General features: G+C 44.7%; 1 protein-coding gene across 2 annotated transcripts in view; it reads left to right on the forward strand.

Moving 5' to 3' along the window:
• Positions 1 to 20,338, forward strand: part of daam1a (dishevelled associated activator of morphogenesis 1a) — a 275,436-nt gene extending 255,098 nt beyond the window's left edge. For both annotated transcript variants that reach the window (XM_034159463.1, XM_034159462.1), the window contains exon 26: positions 19,236 to 20,338. In XM_034159463.1, the coding sequence (XP_034015354.1) occupies positions 19,236 to 19,445 (210 nt within the window). In that variant the 3' untranslated portion in view covers positions 19,446 to 20,338. The remainder of the gene's footprint in view (positions 1 to 19,235) is intronic.
• The last annotated feature ends 1,490 nt before the right edge of the window (positions 20,339 to 21,828 follow it).

Raw genomic sequence — 21,828 nt, forward strand, 5'->3', positions numbered from 1 at the left:
CTTGTCAGTGCCTCAGACAGAGAGAAAAGAGCAGAACTTGTTGGCCGGAAATAACTGTACCTGGGGCATTAATTCATCATCAGCAAATCAGCAGAGAAACAGAGAGAATACTAAGGTGGTTGCTGGCAGGTAGAACTGAGCTTCACTAACAGACCCAGAATTTAGATGAGTGAGGCCAAGACCAGTTCTGTTGTTAATAAGATGAATGTAAAGGACAGCAAATATAATTCTAAACTATGCCAGTATGCTAGTCATATGAGAGGGAGATGCACCTTTAGTCTGCACTTGAATGTCTCGACGGAATCTGACTGATCTCTGCAGAGAGAATACTCCACAAAACAGGTGCACAATAAGAGAAGGCTCTGTGGCCTTCATATTTTTTATTTAGCCTAGGGAAACAAAGTAGTCCTGCACCCTGAGAACACAGAGCCCGGGCCGGTATGTAGGGTTTAATTAGGTCAGCTAAGTAGGGAGGCGCTAGTCAATCAATCAATCAATTAATTTTTTTATATAGCGCCAAATCACAACAAACAGTTGCCCCAAGGCGCTTTATATTGTAAGGCAAGGCCATACAATAATTATGTAAAACCCCAACGGTCAAAACGACCCCCTGTGAGCAAGCACTTGGCTACAGTGGGAAGGAAAAACTCCCTTTTAACAGGAAGAAACCTCCAGCAGAACCAGGCTCAGGGAGGGGCAGTCTTCTGCTGGGACTGGTTGGGGCTGAGGGAGAGAACCAGGAAAAAGACATGCTGTGGAGGGGAGCAGAGATCGATCACTAATGATTAAATGCAGAGTGGTGCATACAGAGCAAAAAGAGAAAGAAACAGTGCATCATGGGAACCCCCCAGCAGTCTACGTCTATAGCAGCATAACTAAGGGATGGTTCAGGGTCACCTGATCCAGCCCTAACTATAAGCTTTAGCAAAAAGGAAAGTTTTAAGCCTAATCTTAAAAGTAGAGAAGGTGTCTGTCTCCCTGATATGAATTGGGAGCTGGTTCCACAGGAGAGGAGCCTGAAAGCTGAAGGCTCTGCCTCCCATTCTACTCTTACAAACCCTAGGAACTACAAGTAAGCCTGCAGTCTGAGAGCGAAGCGCTCTATTTGGGTGATATGGTACTACGAGGTCCCTAAGATAAGATGGGACCTGATTATTCAAAACCTTATAAGTAAGAAGAAGAATTTTAAATTCTATTCTAGAATTAACAGGAAGCCAATGAAGAGAGGCCAATATGGGTGAGATATGCTCTCTCCTTCTAGTCCCCGTCAGTACTCTAGCTGCAGCATTTTGAATTAACTGAAGGCTTTTTAGGGAACTTTTAGGACAACCTAATAATAATGAATTACAATAGTCCAGCCTAGAGGAAATAAATGCATGAATTAGTTTTTCAGCATCACTCTGAGACAAGACCTTTCTGATTTTAGAGATATTGCGTAAATGCAAAAAAGCAGTCCTACATATTTGTTTAATATGCGCTTTGAATGACATATCCTGATCAAAAATGACTCCAAGATTTCTCACAGTATTACTAGAGGTCAGGGTAATGCCATCCAGAGTAAGGATCTGGTTAGACACCATGTTTCTAAGATTTGTGGGGCCAAGTACAATAACTTCAGTTTTATCTGAGTTTAAAAGCAGGAAATTAGAGGTCATCCATGTCTTTATGTCTGTAAGACAATCCTGCAGTTTAGCTAATTGGTGTGTGTCCTCTGGCTTCATGGATAGATAAAGCTGGGTATCATCTGCGTAACAATGAAAATTTAAGCAATACCGTCTAATAATACTGCCTAAGGGAAGCATGTATAAAGTGAATAAAATTGGTCCTAGCACAGAACCTTGTGGAACTCCATAATTAACTTTAGTCTGTGACGAAGATTCCCCATTTACATGAACAAATTGTAATCTATTAGACAAATATGATTCAAACCACCGCAGCGCAGTGCCTTTAATACCTATGGCATGCTCTAATCTCTGTAATAAAATTTTATGGTCAACAGTATCAAAAGCAGCACTGAGGTCTAACAGAACAAGCACAGAGATGAGTCCACTGTCCGAGGCCATAAGATCATTTGTAACCTTCACTAATGCTGTTTCTGTACTATGATGAATTCTAAAACCTGACTGAAACTCTTCAAATAGACCATTCCTCTGCAGATGATCAGTTAGCTGTTTTACAACTACCCTTTCAAGAATTTTTGAGAGAAAAGGAAGGTTGGAGATTGGCCTGTAATTAGCTAAGATAGCTGGGTCAAGTGATGGCTTTTTAAGTAATGGTTTAATTACTGCCACCTTAAAAGCCTGTGGTATATAGCCAACTAATAAAGATAGATTGATCATATTTAAGATTGAAGCATTAAATAATGGTAGGGCTTCCTTGAGCAGCCTGGTAGGAGTGGGGTCTAATAGACATGTTGATGGTTTGGATGAAGTAACTAATGAAAATAACTCAGACAGAACAATCTGAGAGAAAGAGTCTAACCAAATACCAGCATCACTGAAAGCAGCCAAAGATAACGATACATCTTTGGGATGGTTATGAGTAATTTTTTCTCTAATAGTTAAAATTTTATTAGCAAAGAAAGTCATGAAGTCATTACTAGTTAAACTTAAAGGAATACTCGGCTCAATAGAGCTCTGACTCTTTGTCAGCCTGGCTACAGTGCTGAAAAGAAACCTGGGGTTGTTCTTATTTTCTTCAATTAGTGATGAGTAGTAAGATGTCCTAGCTTTACGGAGGGCTTTTTTATAGAGCAACAGACTCTTTTTCCAGGCTAAGTGAAGATCTTCTAAATTAGTGAGACGCCATTTCCTCTCCAACTTACGGGTTATCTGCTTTAAGCTGTGAGTTTGTGAGTTATACCACGGAGTCAGGCACTTCTGATTTAAAGCTCTCTTTTTCAGAGGAGCTACAGCATCCAAAGTTGTCTTCAATGAGGATGTAAAACTATTGACGAGATACTCTATCTCATTTACAGAGTTTAGGTAGCTACTCTGCACTGTGTTGGTATATGGCATTAGAGAACATAAAGAAGGAATCATATCCTTAAACCTAGTTACAGCGCTTTCTGAAAGACTTCTAGTGTAATGAAACATGCCCCACTGCTGGGTAGTCCATCAGAGTAAATGTAAATGTTATTAAGAAATGATCAGACAGAAGGGAGTTTTCAGGGAATACTGTTAAGTCTTCAATTTCCATACCATAAGTCAGAACAAGATCTAAGATATGATTAAAGTGGTGGGTGGACTCACTTACATTTTGAGCAAAGCCAATTGAGTCTAATAATAGATTAAATGCAGTGTTGAGGCTGTCATTCTCAGCATCTGTGTGGATGTTAAAATCGCCCACTATAATTATCTTATCTGAGCTAAGCACTAAGTCAGACAGAAGGTCTGAAAATTCACAGAGAAACTCACAGTAACGACCAGGAGGATGATAGATAATAACAAATAAAACTGGTTTTTGGGACTTCCAATTTGGATGGACAAGACTAAGAGTCAAGCTTTCAAATGAATTAAAGCTCTGTCTGGGTTTTTGATTAATTAATAAGCTGGAATGGAAGATTGCTGCTAACCCTCCGCCTCGGCCCGTGCTACGAGCATTCTGGCAGTTAGTGTGACTCGGGGGTGTTGACTCATTTAAACTAACATATTCATCCTGCTGTAACCAGGTTTCTGTAAGGCAGAATAAATCAATATGTTGATCAATTATTATATCATTTACTAACAGGGACTTAGAAGAGAGAGTGTATGCTGGTGGGCAGGCCTCATTTAAGGGGAGGACAGCTATAGGTTTAAGCCAGGTTTCACATAACCCAATCATATCTAAGTGATGACCCATAATTAGATCATTAATCAAAAATGATTTTGAGGACAGTGACCCAGGCTAAGGACCTTAGTGAGGTTGAGAGTTGGACTGTTTGGATTTAGGGGTGGTTCCAGAGCAGCATATATAAGATGCCTGGAAGTAGGTTTAGGTTTGGGACATTCCACGTGGGTTGTAGGTATCAGACACAAAATATTTGAATATTGCTGGAACAGCCATACTCAAGTTCAGTGTCATCCAATGTAGTAATGGGTATTAAGTTTGCAAAGCATATCCCTCTGTGATTTTTATGGACACATCTGCGGAAACAGGCCACAGTCTCAACTTGATGAATTTCCCTCCCTGCCACATGAACTGCACTATCACCATAGTGGATTTTCTGCACTAATTTCCCCACACCCACGTTTGTTATAAGCCTTGCATGGTCTTTAATCACCTGCTCCATGGCCTGCTGTAAAGTCCAAATGTTACCCTCCCTATAGAGCTCTATCTATGTTCACAGACAAGATGGCACCACCGTCCCCAGTAGGGTGAAGGCCGTCCAGCATCAGCAAGCCATGGCGGCCCCAGAACGAATGCCAGTTATCAATAAAACTAAAGCCTTGCTGTCTACAAAATTGCACCAGCCACCTAGATCCACTGCTGATTTTGCAAGTTTTCCCACCTACAAAGAATAGAGAGGTCTATAATTTTTATTGTAGGTACACTTCAACTGTGAGAGACAGAATCTAAAAAAATAAAAAAATAAAATAAAAAAATCAGAAAATCACACTGTATGATTTTTAAATAATTAGTTTGTATTTTACTGCATGAAATAAGTATTTGATACAATAGAAAAACAGACCTTAGAATTTGGTACAGAAACCTGTTATACCAGTTCATAGTAGGCAGTGTAATATTTTACACTGTGGTATGCTGGGGGAGGGAGGGCAGCACATCCAAGAAGGACACATCCAGTCTGGACAAACTGATCAGTGGTTGTCATGAAGCTGGACTCGCTGGTGACGGTGGCAGAGAAGAGAACACTTGGCAAACTGCTGGACATTATGGACGATACCACTCACCCTCTGCATACCGTCATCAGCAACCAGAGGAGCCTCTTCAGCCACAGACTGCTCCTTTGCAAGTGCAGGACCAACAGACTGAAAAACTCCTTTGACCCTCAGACCAACAGACTGTACAACTCCTCATTCAGGAGGAGGAGGAGTAACAGGAAGACAGAGGATGGGAAGGAGAGGAACAGTAGTAGCCAGTAAACCAGTATTGATCAGTATGTCTGGTATTTATATTTGCAAACTGTTTTGTTTGTTTGTTTGTTTTCAGCTTTTGATACTCTGTGTGCTTCTTACCCTGTGTGCAGCTATACAATGCTGCTGGAACCTCAATTTCCCTGAGAGAGTCTTCCCAAGGGGTCAACAGAGTTCTGTGTAATCTAATCTAATCTTTGCTTGCAGTTACAGAGGTCAGACGTTTCCTGTAGTACTTGATCAAGTTTGCACACTGCAGCAGGGATTTTGGTCCACTCCTCCACACAGATCTTCTCCAAATCTTTCAGGTTTGGAGTTTCAGCTTCCTCCAAAGATTTTCTATTGGGTTCAGGTTTGGAGACTGGCTCGGTCACTCCAGGACCTTGAAATGCTTCTTACGGAGCCCCTCCTTAGTTGCCCTGGCTGTGTGCGTCGGATCAGTGTCATGCTGGAAGACCCAGCCATGACCCATCTTCACAACCCATCTTCACAACCCATCTTCACGACCCATCTTCATGACCCATCTACATGGCCCATCTTCACGACCCTTTTTTCCCCTTCTGAGGGAAGGAGGTTGTTTCCCAAAATCTAGCGATACATGACCCCATCTATCCTCCCTTCAATACGGTGCAGTCGTCCTGTCCCCTTTGCAGAAGAGCACCCCCAGAGTATGATGTTTCCACCCCCATGCTTCACAGTTGGGACGGTTTTCTTAGGGTTGTTCTCATCCTCTAAACATGGTAAGTGGAGTTGATTCCAAAAAGCTCTATTCTGGTCTCATCTGACCACATGACCTTCTCCCATGCCTCCTCTGGATCATCCAGATGGTCACTGGTGAACTTCAAACAGCCTGGACATGTGCTGGCGTGAGCAGGGGGACCCTGCTGCCCTGCAGGATTTTAAACCATGATGGCGTCATGTGTTACTAATATAATCTTTGTGACTGTGGTCCCAGTTCTCTTCAGGTCATTGACCAGGTCCTCCTGTGTAGTTCTGGGCTTTCTCAGAATCATCCTTACCCCACGAGGTGAGATCTTGCATGGAGCCCCAGGCAGAGGAAGCTTGACAGTCATCTCGTGTTTCTTCCATTTTCTAATAATGACACCAACAGCTGTTGCCTTCTCACCAAGCTGCTTGCTTGTTGTCCTGTAGTCCATCCCAGCCTTGTGCAGGTCTACAGTTTATCCCTGGTGTCCTTAGACAGCTCTTTGGTCTTGGCCATGGTGGACAGGTTGGAGTGTGATTGATTGAGTGTGTGAACAGGTGTCCTTTATACAGGTAACCAGTTCAAACAGGTGCAGTTAATACAGGTAAAGAGTGCAGAATAAGAGGACTTCTTAAAGAAAAACTAACAGGTCTGTAAGAGCCAAAGTTCTTGCTGGTTAGTTGGTGATCAAATACTTATTTCATGCAATAAAATACTAATTAATTATTTAAAAATCATACAATGTGATTTTGTGGTTTTTTTTGGATTCTGTCTCTCAAAGTTGAAGTGTACCAACGATAAAAAATTACAGACCTCTACATTCTTTGTAGGTAGGGAAACTTGCAAAATTGTCAGTGGATCAAGTACTTATTTGCCTCACTGCATGACACAATTCTAAGTTAAGTGTTAGGTGATGCCAATGACACACTGGACCAAGGACCATCATTTTCATCATCTCTGAATTTAAAAGCAATAAATTGCTGGACATCCAGCTTTTCACTGATGCAGTGCAATTCTCTAAGGATTTTATGTGTAGGAGATTACCAGCAGTTATCAGCATGTACTGTTATGGATTTGATCCCCAAACACCTGGGTTAGACTCCAATGCAGGGAGGCTGAATGGATAAAGAAAACCAGATTTATTGTACAAGGATTGTACAAGACCAAATGCAGTGTGAATGGTGAATACAGCTTTGGAGATTAGCAATTTTCAATTTCAATTTATTTCCCTTATATAGCGCCAAATCACAACAGAGTTGCCTCAAGGTGCTTCACACAGGTAAGGTCTAACCTTACCAACCCCCAGAGCAACAGTGGTAAGGAAAAACTCCCTCTGACGAAGAAACCTCAAGCAGACCAGACTCAAAGGGGTGACCCTCTGCTTGGGCCATGCGACAAACATAAATTACAGAACAATTCACAGAACAATTCACGGACGAATATACAAGAAATGCTATTGGAGCATAGGACAGGAGGGTCGCCAACACAAATACAACTCCCATCTCTGGATGGAGCTGCACCTTAAACAGAGAAAAAACAGAATCAGGCATCAGAAAGACAAAAAATACTGTATAATTTGCCAGCATTAATCAACAAGAAAAACAGAAGAAATAGTAAGGTGATCGCCGGCCGCTAGCCCTAAACTTCACTAAAACACCCAGAATTTAGGTAAAGTTGAGGCCGGGGCCCGCTCCAATTACAAAAAAAATGAATTTAAAGAGTAAAAGGCGTAAAACAAAACTGTACCAGTATGCTAGCCATATGAAAGGGAAAAGAAGTGCGTCTTAAGTCTGGACTTGAAAATCTCCACAGAATCTGATTGTTTTATTGATGCAGGGAGACCATTCCACAGAACAGGGGCACGATAAGAGAAAGCTCTGTGACCCACAGACTTCTTATTCACCTTAGGGACACAAAATAGTCCTGCACCCTGAGAACGTAAAGCCCGGGCTGGTACATAAGATTTAATTAGGTCAGCTCGGTAGGGAGGTGCCAGTCCATGAATAATTTTATAGGTTAGTAGCAGAACCTTAAAATCTGATCTCACTGGGACAGGAAGCCAGTGAAGAGACGCCAGAATGGGTGTAATGTGGTCGAACTTTCTGCTTCGTGTCAAAAGTCTAGCTGCAGCATTTTGAACCAATTGGAGAGCCCTAATGCTAGACTGCGGTAAACCAGAAAATAGAACATTGCAGTAGTCCAATCTAGAAGAGATGAACGCATGGATCAGGGTCTCAGCATCAGCCATAGACAGAATGGGACGAATCTTCACTATATTTCACAGGTGGAAGAAAGCAGTCCTAGTAATATTTCTAATATGGAGGCCAAAGGACAATGAAGGATCAAAAATTAGCCCAAGGTTCCTCACTTTGTCAGTGTGATGTATGACACACAAGCCCAGGCTGAGTGTTTACTGGTCAAATTGATGCCGATATCTCACTGGACCAAGAACCATCATTTCAGTTTAAAAGTAGGAAGTTTCTAGACATCCAACTTCTCACTGCTGTAGGGCAATCTTCTAAAGATTTTATGTGAACAAGATTACCAGCAGTTATCAGAGTGGAGACCCGGCCCGTGTTGCGGTGGAAACCGGTGGTCGCAGCCCAAGTGGATCCGGTGTGCAGGTGGAGTTCCAAGGTATGGAGTTGTGCATGGTCTGTGGTCTAGGTGGCCCCCAGTGGAGCTGACGGAGAGCGGTGTCACTACAGAGGAGGAGATACTGTATGAGGGTGGCAGTGTACAATTGCTCAGAACCAAAATAGCACAGGTGTCAAAAAACCAGCAGACAGCAAACAGAGAGTCCAGAAATAACTGCGATGGAACGCAAACAGTAGATTCTATTCAGAAATAGAGAGGCCAGGTACCAGGTCGTGAACACTGAGTTTCTGGCGCCGATGAGCCATTGGACCAGGGTTTTTTATGGAGGCAGGTTGATTGTAGACAGGTGTGTTCATCAGCTGCACAAGGAATGCCACCTGGAAGAGAGAGCGAGCGAGAGAGAGAGAGAGAGAGAGAGAGAGAGAGAGAGAGAGAGAGAGAGAGAGAGAGAGAGATAGAGAGAGAGAGAGCAGAGGAACAGGTACCAGGGCGACATACAATAGTACGTCCCCCTCAATGGGAGCCCCCAGGTGACCTACCGGGCTGATCAGGATGCTAATGGTAGAAGTCCCGGAGGAGGGAAGGGTCCAAGATGAGGCTTCCCTTGACCCAGGAGCGTCCCAGTCCACCAGATATTGGAAACCCTGACCGTGCCGACGAACATCCAAGATCTTGTTGACCATCCAGGTAGGATGACCGTTGACAATCCGGGCAGGAGGAGGTGGTGAAGCTGGTGGAGACAGCCGACTGGAGCAGACAGGCTTGAGTTGGGACACGTGGAAGACTGGGTGGATCTCCAGGGAATGAGGCAGACGGAGACGCACAGAGGTAGGGTTGACCACCCGATCAACCACAAACAGACCAATGTAGCGAGGAGCGAGCTTGGGGGACTCTGTCTGTAGAGAAATGCCCCCGAAGAGAGCCATACCTCCTGCCCGGGCTGGTAGACAGGGGCTGGGGCGCAGTGATGGTTGGCATGACGTTCCATCCTCTCCTTAGCCCACAGAAGGGCGGAACGGGCTGTCCTCCACACCCAACGGCAATGCCTGAGGTGGGCCTGAACTGACGGTACTGCAATGTCCGCTTCCTGTAGCGGAAACAGGGGAGGTTGATAGTCAAGTGACACTTCAAAAGGAGCAAGTCCAGTCGCTGAGGAGATCTGAGAATTGTGAGCATATTCAATCCAAGGAGGTGGGTGCTCCATTCATTCGGGTGGGAGGACGAGACACACCCAAGAGTGGATTCCAGGTCCTGGTTGGCCCGTTCTGCCTGACCATTGCTCTGTGGATGGTAACCAGAGGAGAGGCTTACGGAGGCCCCAAGCGGCGCACAGAATCACCTCCAGACCTGAGAGGTGAATTGGGGACCTCGGTCTGACACCACATCCGAGGGTATGCCATGCAACCGCACCACGTGGTGAACTAGGAAGTCAGCAGTCTCCTGGGCCGTTGGAATCACCGGCAGAGCCACAAAGTGTGCCGCCTTGGAAAACCGATCCACAATCGTGAGGACCACGGTGTTACCCTGGGATGGACGTAGGCCTGTGACAAAGTCCAGGCAGATGTGGGACCAGGGGTGGCTTGGCGTGGGAAGCAGTTGAAGAAACTCAGCAGGTGGATGATGAAGAAACTTGCCCCTGGCGCAGATGGTACAAGCTTGAACATAGGCACGCACGTCCACCTGGACTGAGGGTCACCAGAAGTGACGATCTACAGGTCTACAGTTCGGGAAACCCCAGGATGGCAGGTGAGCTTAGACGCATGGCAGAAGGTGAGGACTTCCAATCGAGCTTCTGGCGGAACGAAAAGCCGCCCGGGAGGTCCTCCTCCAGGATCCGGATGTCTGTCCAAAGCCTCCCGGACGACTCTCTCAACACCCCAGGTAAGGGCCCCCACGACCATGGAACAAGGCAGAATTAGGTCCGACGTGGAGGGGGGATCTGTGAGTTCAAACTGGTGGGATAAGGCGTCAGGTTTTCTGTTCTTGGTTCCGGGCTGGTAGGTAAGGTTGAAGTTGAAGCGTCCAAAAAACAAGGACCACCTGGACTGACGGGAATTGAGACGTTTGGCTGTTTTTATGTATTCCAGGTTTTTGTGATCTGTCCAAACAGTGAATGGAACTGCGGCCCCCTTCAGCCAGTGTCTCCACTCTGCCAGAGCCTCCTTCACAGCCAGAAGTTCCCAGTTCCCAACATCATAGTTCCTCTCCACTAAGGTCAGCCGGCGGGAGAAGAAAACAAAAGGATGGAGTTTGTTGTCTGTGGCGGACTGCTGAGACAGGACAGCACCAATACCGGAATCTGAGGCATCAACCTCCACAACAAACTGGCGGTCCGGATCAGCTTGGAGCAAGATAGGTGCTGTGGAGAACTGGTGTTTAAGGTCCTGGAAGGCTCTGTCAGCTGAGGCGGACCACTGAAACGGGACTTTAGGGGAAGTGAGTGCTGTGAGAGGCGAGGCAACAATACTGAAGTTTCGAATGAATCTGCGATAAAAATTGGCAAAACCAAGAAACTGTTGTAACGGTTTTCGGGATGTCGGAACTGGCCATTGAGTTACAGCTGTGACTTTACTGGGATCTGGCTTAACTGAGTTGGGAGAAATAACGAAGCCAAGGAAGGAAATAGTTGACTGATGGAATTCACATTTCTGGGCCTTCACAAACAACCGGTTCTCCAACAACTGCTGGAGTACTAAACGCACGTGCTTGATGTGTTCACAGAGAGTAGGAGAAAAAATGAGGATATCGTCAAGATAGATGAAAACAAACCGGCTGAAGAAGTCCCGAAGGACATCGTTGACTAGAGCTTGGAAGGTGGCGGGAGCGTTTGTGAGACAGAAAGTCATGACCAGATCTTCAAAATGTCTGAGAGGAGTGTTGAAGGCAGTCTTCCACTCATCACCCTCCCTGACCCGGACCAGGTGATAGGCGTTTCTGACGTCTAATTTGGAAAAAATTGAGGCCCCCTGCAGGGGACTGAATGCAGAATCTAAAAGGGGGAGTGGGTACCGATTGCGGACCGTTATGGCATTCATGCCCCGGAAATCAATGCAGGGGCACAGAGTACCATCCTTCTTCCCGACAAACAAAAAACCTGCCCCCAGAGGGGATGACGAGTGACGTATCAGCCCAGCAGACAAGGAGTCCCGGATATAGGTCTCCATTGCCTCACGTTCCAGGCGCGACAGATTGTAGAGCCGACTGACGGGATACTTGGCGCCTAGAAGTAAGTCAATGGCGCAGTCATAAGGACGGTGCTGGGGGAGTGACAGAGCATGATCCTTACTGAACACCTCAGCAAGATCGTGATACTCTATGGGGACTACAGACAGATCAGGAGGTGAAGTGACCTCCTCCCTGACCTTAACACTGGGCAGAATGGATGATCGAAGACACTCACTGTGGCAGGCCTCGCTCCACTGTGTGACTGACCCGATCGACCAGTCAATCCGGGGATTGTGTTTGATAACCCAAGGATTACCTAAAACCAGGGGGGACAGGGAAGAAAACACAAAGAACTGGATTGTCTCCCGGTGGTTCCCAGATACCACTAGAGTGACCGGTTTGGTTTGATGTGTTATGGCAGGAAGGGGAGTGCCGTCTAAAGCATGCACTGAAAGGGGCGTGTCCAGTGCCACCACCGGGATGCAAGAATTGATTACAACCTTGCGATCCAAAAAATTCCCTTCTGCCCCAGTGTAAATTAGTGCAGGAATAGATAAAGAACAGTCATTAAACAAAAGAGTACCCGGGATTTGGGTGCATCCGGATTGAACACCCGTGAATGTTATCTTACGCTCATCCTTAGCCCGGAGTCTAAGGATGAGCATTGGTTTTTGGCCGCATGGGACAAGAACTGCGGATGTGGCCAGTGGCAGCACAATATAAACATTCCCCAGCCTCCAGTCTCCACTGGCGCTCCTGTGGTGATAATTTGGCCCTGCCGAGTTGCATTGGCTCATCAGCAGGGGGAGCTGGAGGTCTGGGAATAGACACAGCAGTGGAGCTTGGGAAAGAAGGGCCCGGTCCAGACCATGGAGGGATCCGAGCGGCAGCACTCCGGTCAGCCTTCCGGCTTTTCTCCCGCTGACACTCCCTCAGCTGGTTATCACTACGGATGGCTAATGAGATTCATTGGTCCATTGATTCTGGTGAATCATGGACCACCAGTTCGTCCTTTAATGCCTCCGATAGACCGTTAACGAATACGCTTTGCAGCACCAGAGAGTCCCAGCTGGCCTCCGCAGTGAGAACCGGGAAGTCAATCAATCAATCAATCAACTTTTTTCTTGTATAGCGCCAAATCACAACAAACAGTTGCCCCAAGGCGCTCCACATTGCAAGGCAAGGCCATACAATAATTATGAAACACAGTCTACGTCTAAAGCAACATAACCAAGGGATGGTCCAGGGTCACCCGATCCAGCCCTAACTATAAGCCTTAGCGAAAAGGAAAGTTTTAAGCCTAATCTTAAAAGTAGAGAGGGTATCTGTCTCCCTGATCTGAATTGGGAGCTGGTTCCACAGGAGAGGAGCCTGAAAGCTGAAGGCTCTGCCTCCCATTCTACTCTTACAAACCCTAGGAACTACAAGTAAGCCCGCAGTCTGAGAGCGAAGCGCTCTAATGGGGTAATATGGTACTACGAGGTCCCTAAGATAAGATGGGACCTGATTATTCAAAACCTTATAAGTAAGAAGAAGAATTTTAAATTCTATTCTAGCATTAACAGGAAGCCAATGAAGGGAGGCCAACACGGGTGAGATATGCTCTCTCCTGCTAGTCCCCGTCAGTACTCTAGCTGCAGCATTCTGAACCAACTGAAGGCTTTTTAGGGAACTTTTAGGACAACCTGATAATAATGAATTACAATAGTCCAGCCTAGAGGAAACAAATGCATGAATTAGTTTTTCAGCATCACTCTGAGACAAGACCTTTCTGATTTTAGAGATATTGCGTAAATGCAAAAAGGCAGTCCTACATATTTGTTTAATATGCGCTTTGAATGACATATCCTGATCAAAAATAACTCCAAGATTTCTCACAGTATTACTAGAGATCAGGGAAATGCCATCCAGAGTAACGATCTGGTTAGACACCATGCTTCTAAGATTTGTGGGGCCAAGTACAATAACTTCAGTTTTATCTGAGTTTAAAAGCAGGAAATTAGAGGTCATCCATGTCTTTATGTCTGTAAGACAATCCTGCAGTTTAGCTAATTGGTGCGTATCCTCTGGCATCATGGATAGATAAAGCTGGGTATCATCTGCGTAACAATGAAAATTTAAGCAATACCGTCTAATCATACTGCCCAAGGGAAGCATGTATAAAGTGAATAAAATTGGTCCTAGCACAGAACCTTGTGGAACTCCATAATTAACTTTAGTCTGTGAAGAAGATTCCCCATTTACATGAACAAACTGTAATCTATTAGACAAATATGATTCAAACCACCGCAGCGCAATGCCTTTAATACCTATGACATGCTCTAATCTCTGTAATAAAATTTTATGGTCAACAGTATCAAAAGCAGCACTGAGGTCCAACAGAACAAGCACAGAGATAAGTCCACTGTCCGAAGCCATAAGAAGATCATTTGTAACCTTCACTAATGCTGTTTCTGTACTATGATGAATTCTAAAACCTGACTGAAACTCTTCAAATAGACCATTCCTCTGCAGGTGATCAGTTAGCTGTTTTACAACTACCCTCTCAAGAATCTTTGAGAGAAAAGGAAGGTTGGAGATTGGCCTATAATTAGCTAAGATAGCTGGGTCAAGTGATGGCTTTTTAAGTAATGGTTTAATTACTGCCACCTTAAAGGCCTGTGGTACATAACCAACTAACAAAGATAGATTGATCATATTTAAGATTGAAGCATTAAATAATGGTAGGACTTCCTTGAGCAGCCTGGCAGGAATGGGGTCTAATAAGCATGTTGATGGTTTGGATGAAGTAACTAATGAAAATAACTCAGACAGAACAATCGGAGAGAAAGAGTCTAACCAAATACCGGCATCACTGAAAGCAGCCAAAGATAACGATACATCTTTGGGATGGTTATGAGTAATTTTTTCTCTAATAGTCAAAATTTTGTTAGCAAAGAAAGTCATGAAGTCATTACTAGTTAAAGTTAATGGAATACTCAGCTCAATAGAGCTCTGACTCTTTGTCAGCCTGGCTACAGTGCTGAAAAGAAACCTGGGGTTGTTCTTATTTTCTTCAATTAGTGATGAGTAGAAAGATGTCCTAGCTTCACGAAGGGCTTTCTTATAGAGCAACAAACTCTTTTTCCAGGCTAAGTGAAGATCTTCTAAATTAGTGAGACGCCATTTCCTCTCCAACTTATGGGTTATCTGCTTTAAGCTACGAGTTTGTGAGTTATACCACGGAGTCAGACACTTCTGATTTAAAGCTCTCTTTTTCAGAGGAGCTACAGCATCCAAAGTTGTCTTCAATGAGGATGTAAAACTATTGACAAGATACTCTAACTCCCTTACAGAGTTTAGGTAGCTACTCTGCTCTGTGTTGGTATATGACATTAGAGAACATAAAGAAGGAATCATATCCTTAAACCTAGTTACAGCGCTTTCTGAAAGACTTCTAGTGTAATGAAACTTATTCCCCACTGCAGGGTAGTCCATCAGGGTAAATGTAAATGTTATTAAAAAATGATCAGACAAAAGGGAGTTTTCAGGGAATACTGTTAAGTCTTCTATTTCCATACCATAAGTCAGAACAAGATCTAAAATATGATTAAAGTGGTGGGTGGACTCATTTACTTTTTGAGCAAAGCCGATAGAGTCTAATAATAGATTAAATGCAGTGTTGAGGCTGTCATTCTCAGCAACAGTGCTAAAAAAAATAAAAACTAAAATAATAAAATAAAAATCCACTGGACAGGCTGCGGAGCAGCACAGGTAACACACGACAACAGTGGTAAAAATAAAATAAAAATCCACTAGACAGGCTGTGGAGCAGCACAGGTAACACACGACAACAGTGGTAAAAATAAAATAAAAATCCACTAGACAGGCTGTGGAGCAGCACAGGTAACACACGACAACAGTGCTAAAAATAAAATAAAAATCCACTAGACAGGCTGCGGAGCAGCACAGGTAACACACGACAACAGTGGAAAAAATAAAATAAAAATCCACTAGACAGGCTGTGTACCAGCACAGGTAACGCACGACAACAGTGCTAAAAAATTAAATAAAAATCCACTGGACAGGCTGTGGAGCAGCACGACAACAGTGCTAAAAAATAAAATAAAAATAAAAACGAAAGCGTTAGCAAGCTAGTTAGCTTGCCAACGCTGATGAAGGTTAGCTGATAAAAGAGCTCCGTCGCGATGCTTCGACCGTTAGAGGTCTTCTTTAGGCGTTGGAGCACGGTGAAAAAGTAAAAAAAAGTAAAAAAGTCTTGAAAAAGACTGTTAATTCAAAGAACTCAAACAGCTCAGTTCAAACAGCTAACAGATACAGCAGAACACCGCTGTGCTCCGGAACCAGAAAAAAGTCCTAAAAAAGTCGACTGCATACTCCGCAGCGCTCCGCTGCTCCTGCCTCAGGGACAATAATTGCTGGGAAACTGAGTGACTACGTTGGGGCTGATCGAAAACTAACTGAAACGCTTTGGAAAAAAGTGAAAAGGAGTGCAGCAGAGAGGATTCTGTGCTCCAGAGGGCAGTAGCCCACTTGAGGGCCTCTCCCCGGAGCAAGTTGATGACGTAATAAATCTTACTGAGGTCAGTGGAATACTGAGATGGACGCTGGGAAAAAACAAAGGAACACTGCATGAGGAAGGAAGAGCATGTATCAACATCACCGGAATATGGTTCTGGATGACAGATAAATGGTTCGGGGACTAAACTGGGGGATGCGGAGGCCTGTATGAGTTGAACTGGAGCGGAAACTGGAGCAGGAGGTGGAACCAAGGTAAGCTTCTCAACGGTAGCGGCTAATGAGGACAATATGGTGTGTGTGTGTGTGTGTGTGTGTAACCTGTTGGGAGAGGTCCCGAACATGATCCAACAGTGCAGCGAGATGTTGTTGTTGCTGACCCAGGAAGATGCCCTGGGTGGAAAAGGCCTGTTGTAGTTTGTCTGACCCTGCGGAGTCCATGATGTTGGCCAGAAACTTCTGTTATGGATTTGATCCCCAAACACCTGGGTTAGACTCCAATGCAGGGAGGCTGAATGGATAAAGAAAACCAGATTTATTGTACAAGGATTGTACAAGAACAAATGCAGTCTGAATGGTGAATACAGCTTTGGAGTTTAGCAGAGTGGAGACCCGGCCCGCATTGCGGTGATCGCAGCCCAAGTGGATCCAGTGTGCAGGTGGAGTTCCAAGGTGTGGAGTTGTGCGTGGTCCGTGATCCAGGTGGCCCCCAGTGGAGCTGATGGAGAGTGGTGTCACTACAGAGGAGGAGATACTGTATGAGGGTGGCAGTGTACAACTTCTCAGAACCAAAATAGCACAGGTGTCAAAAAACCAGCAGATAGCAAACAGAGAGTCCAGAAATAACTGCGACGGAATGCAAACAGTAGATTCTATTCAGAAATAGAAAGGCCAGGTATCAGGTTGTGAACACTGAGTTTCTGGCGCCGATGAGCCATTGGACCAGGGTTTTTATGGAGGCAGGTTGATTGTAGACAGGTGTGCTCATCAGCCCCACAAGGAATGCCACCTGGAAGAGAGAGAGAGAGAGAGAGAGAGAGAGAGCAGAGGAGCAGATACCAGGGCAACACACAACATGTACAACTGAGTATCATCAGCATAACAATGAAAGGTAATCCCAAAACACCGCAGTATGTGCCCGAGGGATGCTATATAAAGTGAGAAAAGTAGGGGGCCTAAGACGGACCCCTGTGGAACCCCATATTTCATGTCACCAAAGTTAGAGGCAGTTAGGTATGATGTCAACCATGCAAGGACATTCCCAGTAACTCCAAAATGATTCTCCAGGCTATCAAGTAGAATGGGGTAATCCATATAGTGCTTACTGCTGATGAATTATGATGCTGATGATTCTGTTTTTCTCTCTGTCAGAGGCATGAACTGCATAACGTGGAATTGCAGAATTGAGAGATCAAACCCGCAAGGGGCTGGACTGATCATGAGTTACAAGGCCTGATGCTGGTGCTGCATGCTGCAGTCTGCATTCGGGGGTGACCCTGTTGCGGGGACAGGCCCACTGATGGCATAAGAAATGTTGGATGACCCCTGCCTGTGGTGCTGACGGCTGTGTGGACTTCTTGTCTTTTTTATAATATTTTTGATTTCCTGTTTTCTGTTTCTTCAGTTTTGAAAAACTTTGCAGAACATTGTAATTGTTAGAATGGCTGAAGCAGAGGGTCACCCCTTTGAGTATGGTCTGCTTGAGGTTTCTTCATCAGAGGGAGTTTTTTCCTTACCACTGCCACCTGTGCTTGCTCTAGGGGTTGGTAAGGTTAGACCTTACTTGTATGAAGCACCTTGAGGCAGCTTTTGTTGTGATTTGGCACTGTATAAACAAAATTAATTAAATTAAAAAAGTCCACAGTATCAAATGCAGCACTAAGATCTAACAACACCAGAACCATAGTGGTGTCTGAATCCATTGTAAGCAGATCATTCACCACTTTAGTGAGAGCCGTCTGTGTGGAAGATTATTCTCAGTAAGATAGTCCACGAGCTGCCGTGACACCACTTTTTCCAGAATTTTAGAGCAAAATGATAGATTTGATATCAGCCGATAGTTTTTCAGTACACTAGGATCAAAATTAGATTTCTTAAGTAATGATTTAAGGAAGGAAAAAGGAAAAACTTTTCCTTTTTCAATGATCATAGTTTTTCCATTTTGTTGCTGGATTTTCCAGTTTGTGTTCTGACACGTGTCTCATGTCTCAGAGGATCCTTGATTCAAATCCCAGCCTGACCAGAAAATCACTAAGGGCCCTTAGGCAAGGTCCTTAATCCCCTAGTTGCTCCTGGTGTGTAGTGAGCACCTTGTATGGCAGCACACTGACATTGGGGTGAATGTGAGGCATTATTATAAAGTGCTTTGAGCGTCTGATGCAGATGGAAAAGCGCTATATAAATGCAGTCCATTTAATCCAGGGGTTGCTAACCCTGTTCCTGGAGGGCACCTGTCCTGCACGTATTCTAACTCTCCCTGTTCCACTCCCAGGCAATTAACTGTCAGTTGTGCTCAGCCAATAAAGAGCTGGAAGACACCACTTTCAAAACAAAAAAAAAAAAAACAGGTGTGAATTGAGTAGGTTGCTGTGGAAAACAAACAGGGCAGAGGCTCTCCAGGAACAGGGTAGGTGACCCCTGAGATACAGATTTGAACAAAAGCTCAGAATGGTCAGTATTTGTGATTGATTGATGATGAAGTCACAAAACAGGGGTCACCAACCCTGTTCCTGGAGAGACCCTGCCCTGTTTGTTTTCCACATCAACCTACTCAAGTCACACCTGCTTTTGTTTAAGTGGTGTCTTCCAGCTTTAGATTGGCTGAGCACACCTGATAGAGTTAATTGCCTGGGAGTGGAACAGGGAAAGTTAGAAAACATGCAGGACAGGTGCCATTCAGGAACAGGGTTGGTGACCCCTGGTTTAATCACTGCAGATTTGAAACATTTACCCAGAGGTTAATGACAGATTAATAATTTTCAACACAGTCAGCCCAAGAGTGGACCACAGGTCTTTAAACAGTTTTGTTGGTATCAAGTTGAAAAGACATGTTATGCATTTAGCAGAAATGACAGTTTTCTTCAGCACATTGAGTGAAATGAACACGTTCCTGCACTGGTCCGTCCGTACCGTGCTGTAGCAGCAGATTTATTTCTCCATGTCTCTCACTCATCCAGCTGAAGCGAGACCGGGAGCAGAAGATGAGGAAAGCCAAAGCAAATGAAGGCAGAGAAGAGGGGGGTGGCGAGTTCGATGACTTGGTGTCTGCTCTGCGCTCTGGAGAGGTCTTCACCAAGGATCTGTCCATGATGAAGCTGAGAAAGCAGCCAATACACCATTCCAGTCAGGGTGAGGGCGAACAGTCAGCCACCACCTTCAGCTGCTGAAAGAAGGCTCTGTGGACAACAGCGCCTCCATGTGGCTGTCAGCATCCTGCAGACTGCTCACACAACAAATCACCAGCTCTGCAGTGGTACCTGACAACACCTGGATCAAGGTTAAACTTATTTACACGTCATGATGAATTATGACACTGTGTGTGTTTCTGTACAAAGCTGAAGAAACACACACACAGAGCACAGAGAACAGTTCGCGGTTTATCAGGATTATCTCAGCGTGTCCTAAAGTCTGTGATGGCCCCGCCCCCTGTTACAGTGTCATTGTGATGACGAGCATTCACTGTTGCAAGCACCTGGTGGTTATTTGCGTTATATTTACTCCAAATCAATAAAGACTTCACAGTCACATCTAAGACGGACTAAAGAAAATTAAATCAGAACCCTAATAATGTTTTTGTCACCAAGGAACATAGACACTGTCACATTATTATTACCATATTTGATTATATAATGAAATTATATTATGACACAGACACTTTTGCACGTCCTCCTTACTGGCGCCATCTTTGGTGTGATCAGTATCTTTGGTTGTCAAAGATGCACCAAAAATATTTTTCTGTTTTTTTTTTTTTTTCCTCATACAATTATGCCTTTAATTTCTGTGAAATTCAGAATTTTCTCTGAATATTACTTCCTGGTTTTGTAACACACACACACACACACACACACACACACACACACACACACACACACACACACACACACACACACACACACACTGTGTTGCAGTAGACTGTAATTGATCTTCCTAGTAATTACTGAGCATAATGTACGAGGTCTGTCCGTAAGTCCAGCTCTCCACAAGTTCTTTTATACTCACTCGACTGGTAAGCACTGAAAGCCGAGATAGACATGTCCCAACTTGTCCTCTAACACGCCGAAACGGAGGTGTTCCTTTGTCTCGCTTCATCAGCAAATCGGTCGTGACGCGCGAAGCCTCCGCGCGGCTTTCCATGACAAAATCTCTTGTTAAAAGTGAAATCTGCCGGAAAATGGCTGATGTCCAGGTCTTGTGATAACCAGAGAAAGAGCACACGACGGTCTCGTATCCACAGAGCCATCAGCTTAGAAATGATCCAGTGGTTTGTGCCGCATCGTCGCAGCTCGCAGCGCGGCTCACCGACCGTCCTTTAAAGGGGTCCTTAAACCTGTAGTTAAAGTCCTTATTCTCTGTGAAGCCCGTAAAATTTTCACTGAAAGCCAGATAAATGTTTCGAATGGTTTCCAGGTGCCAGTCTCTAACAGCTTCTGAAAAAATTCTGATGGAAAAAAAGTCCTTTTCATTCCGCCATTTCCAGACAATGAAAATCCGACGAGGGGGCGGGACCACTCCTTCCACAAGGCGTGCTCACAGGCGAATGACGTCACCGACAGGCGTGGAAAAACTCACGCATGCGCATGAGGGTTCAAGCATGTCTGACGTAAAAACATATGAATGAAATCCATATAGTTTTTGAAAAAAATAAAAAGGTACGATACTTTACGGACAGACCTCGTATACTGTATTTTTCACTGCTGATTTTTAAGATGAAGCATAAGAACATTCAGCAGTCAGGTTTGCTACATTTGTAGCCAGTGTCATGCTGCTGCCCTCCATCTTTACTGCTCTCTCCTCCGAAGCCGTGACCACGCCCCTCAGAGTCCTCTCTTCCTCAGGTGCATTTCCTCTGCAATACACAAAAATTCATTGATCAAAACTATTTTCGCCATCATCAATAGCACTCACCCTCAAGCGTCTCACAAGATGATCCCACAAGGTTCAAGTGTGATGTGGACATCATATGCCAACCAAAACTGGTTTTAACTGGAATGTTTTTGGTAATAATGATATTCCTCATTAAAAATACAAAGGATATAAAGAATCGTTCTTACCGTTACACAGAGTGGCAGCTGTGACAGGTCGACAGTCACCTGAGTCAAGCGAGAACGAAGAGTGTGCAGAGGAGAGTTGGACAGGGACAAAGAACAGGACAAAGTTTAGCATGTACATGTTGTACAACCTTTTTTTCTTCATGTTTATGAAGCCAAACCTCACCGTTCCATTATCACTGCTAGGCACTAGTGTGCCCGCCACTCCTTTATCAGAGTTCATTTGTTGCGAGTGTTAGTTCACTCAGAATGACAGGTCAGATCACCTGCCAGAGTTGGTGCATCCATCATCTCGCTTGTCCTCCTTCAAGGTGTTCAGATCACCCTGGACCTCCTTCGACAGCCTCTGTGCCTGTTGGGGTTTGGTCTGTGGCTAGGGGTTTTTTTAGTTGTCCCTGTGTCTTACGTCTCTGATCTGATGTCCTGTTCCCTCATCGCTCATGTCTTTCTGTGAGTCCTTGTGTCATGTCTGTTTCACCTCTGGTTTGCACGCCAGTGCATG

This window comes from Thalassophryne amazonica, chromosome 19, assembly GCF_902500255.1.
Source record: "Thalassophryne amazonica chromosome 19, fThaAma1.1, whole genome shotgun sequence".
Lineage (NCBI taxonomy): Eukaryota > Metazoa > Chordata > Actinopteri > Batrachoidiformes > Batrachoididae > Thalassophryne > Thalassophryne amazonica.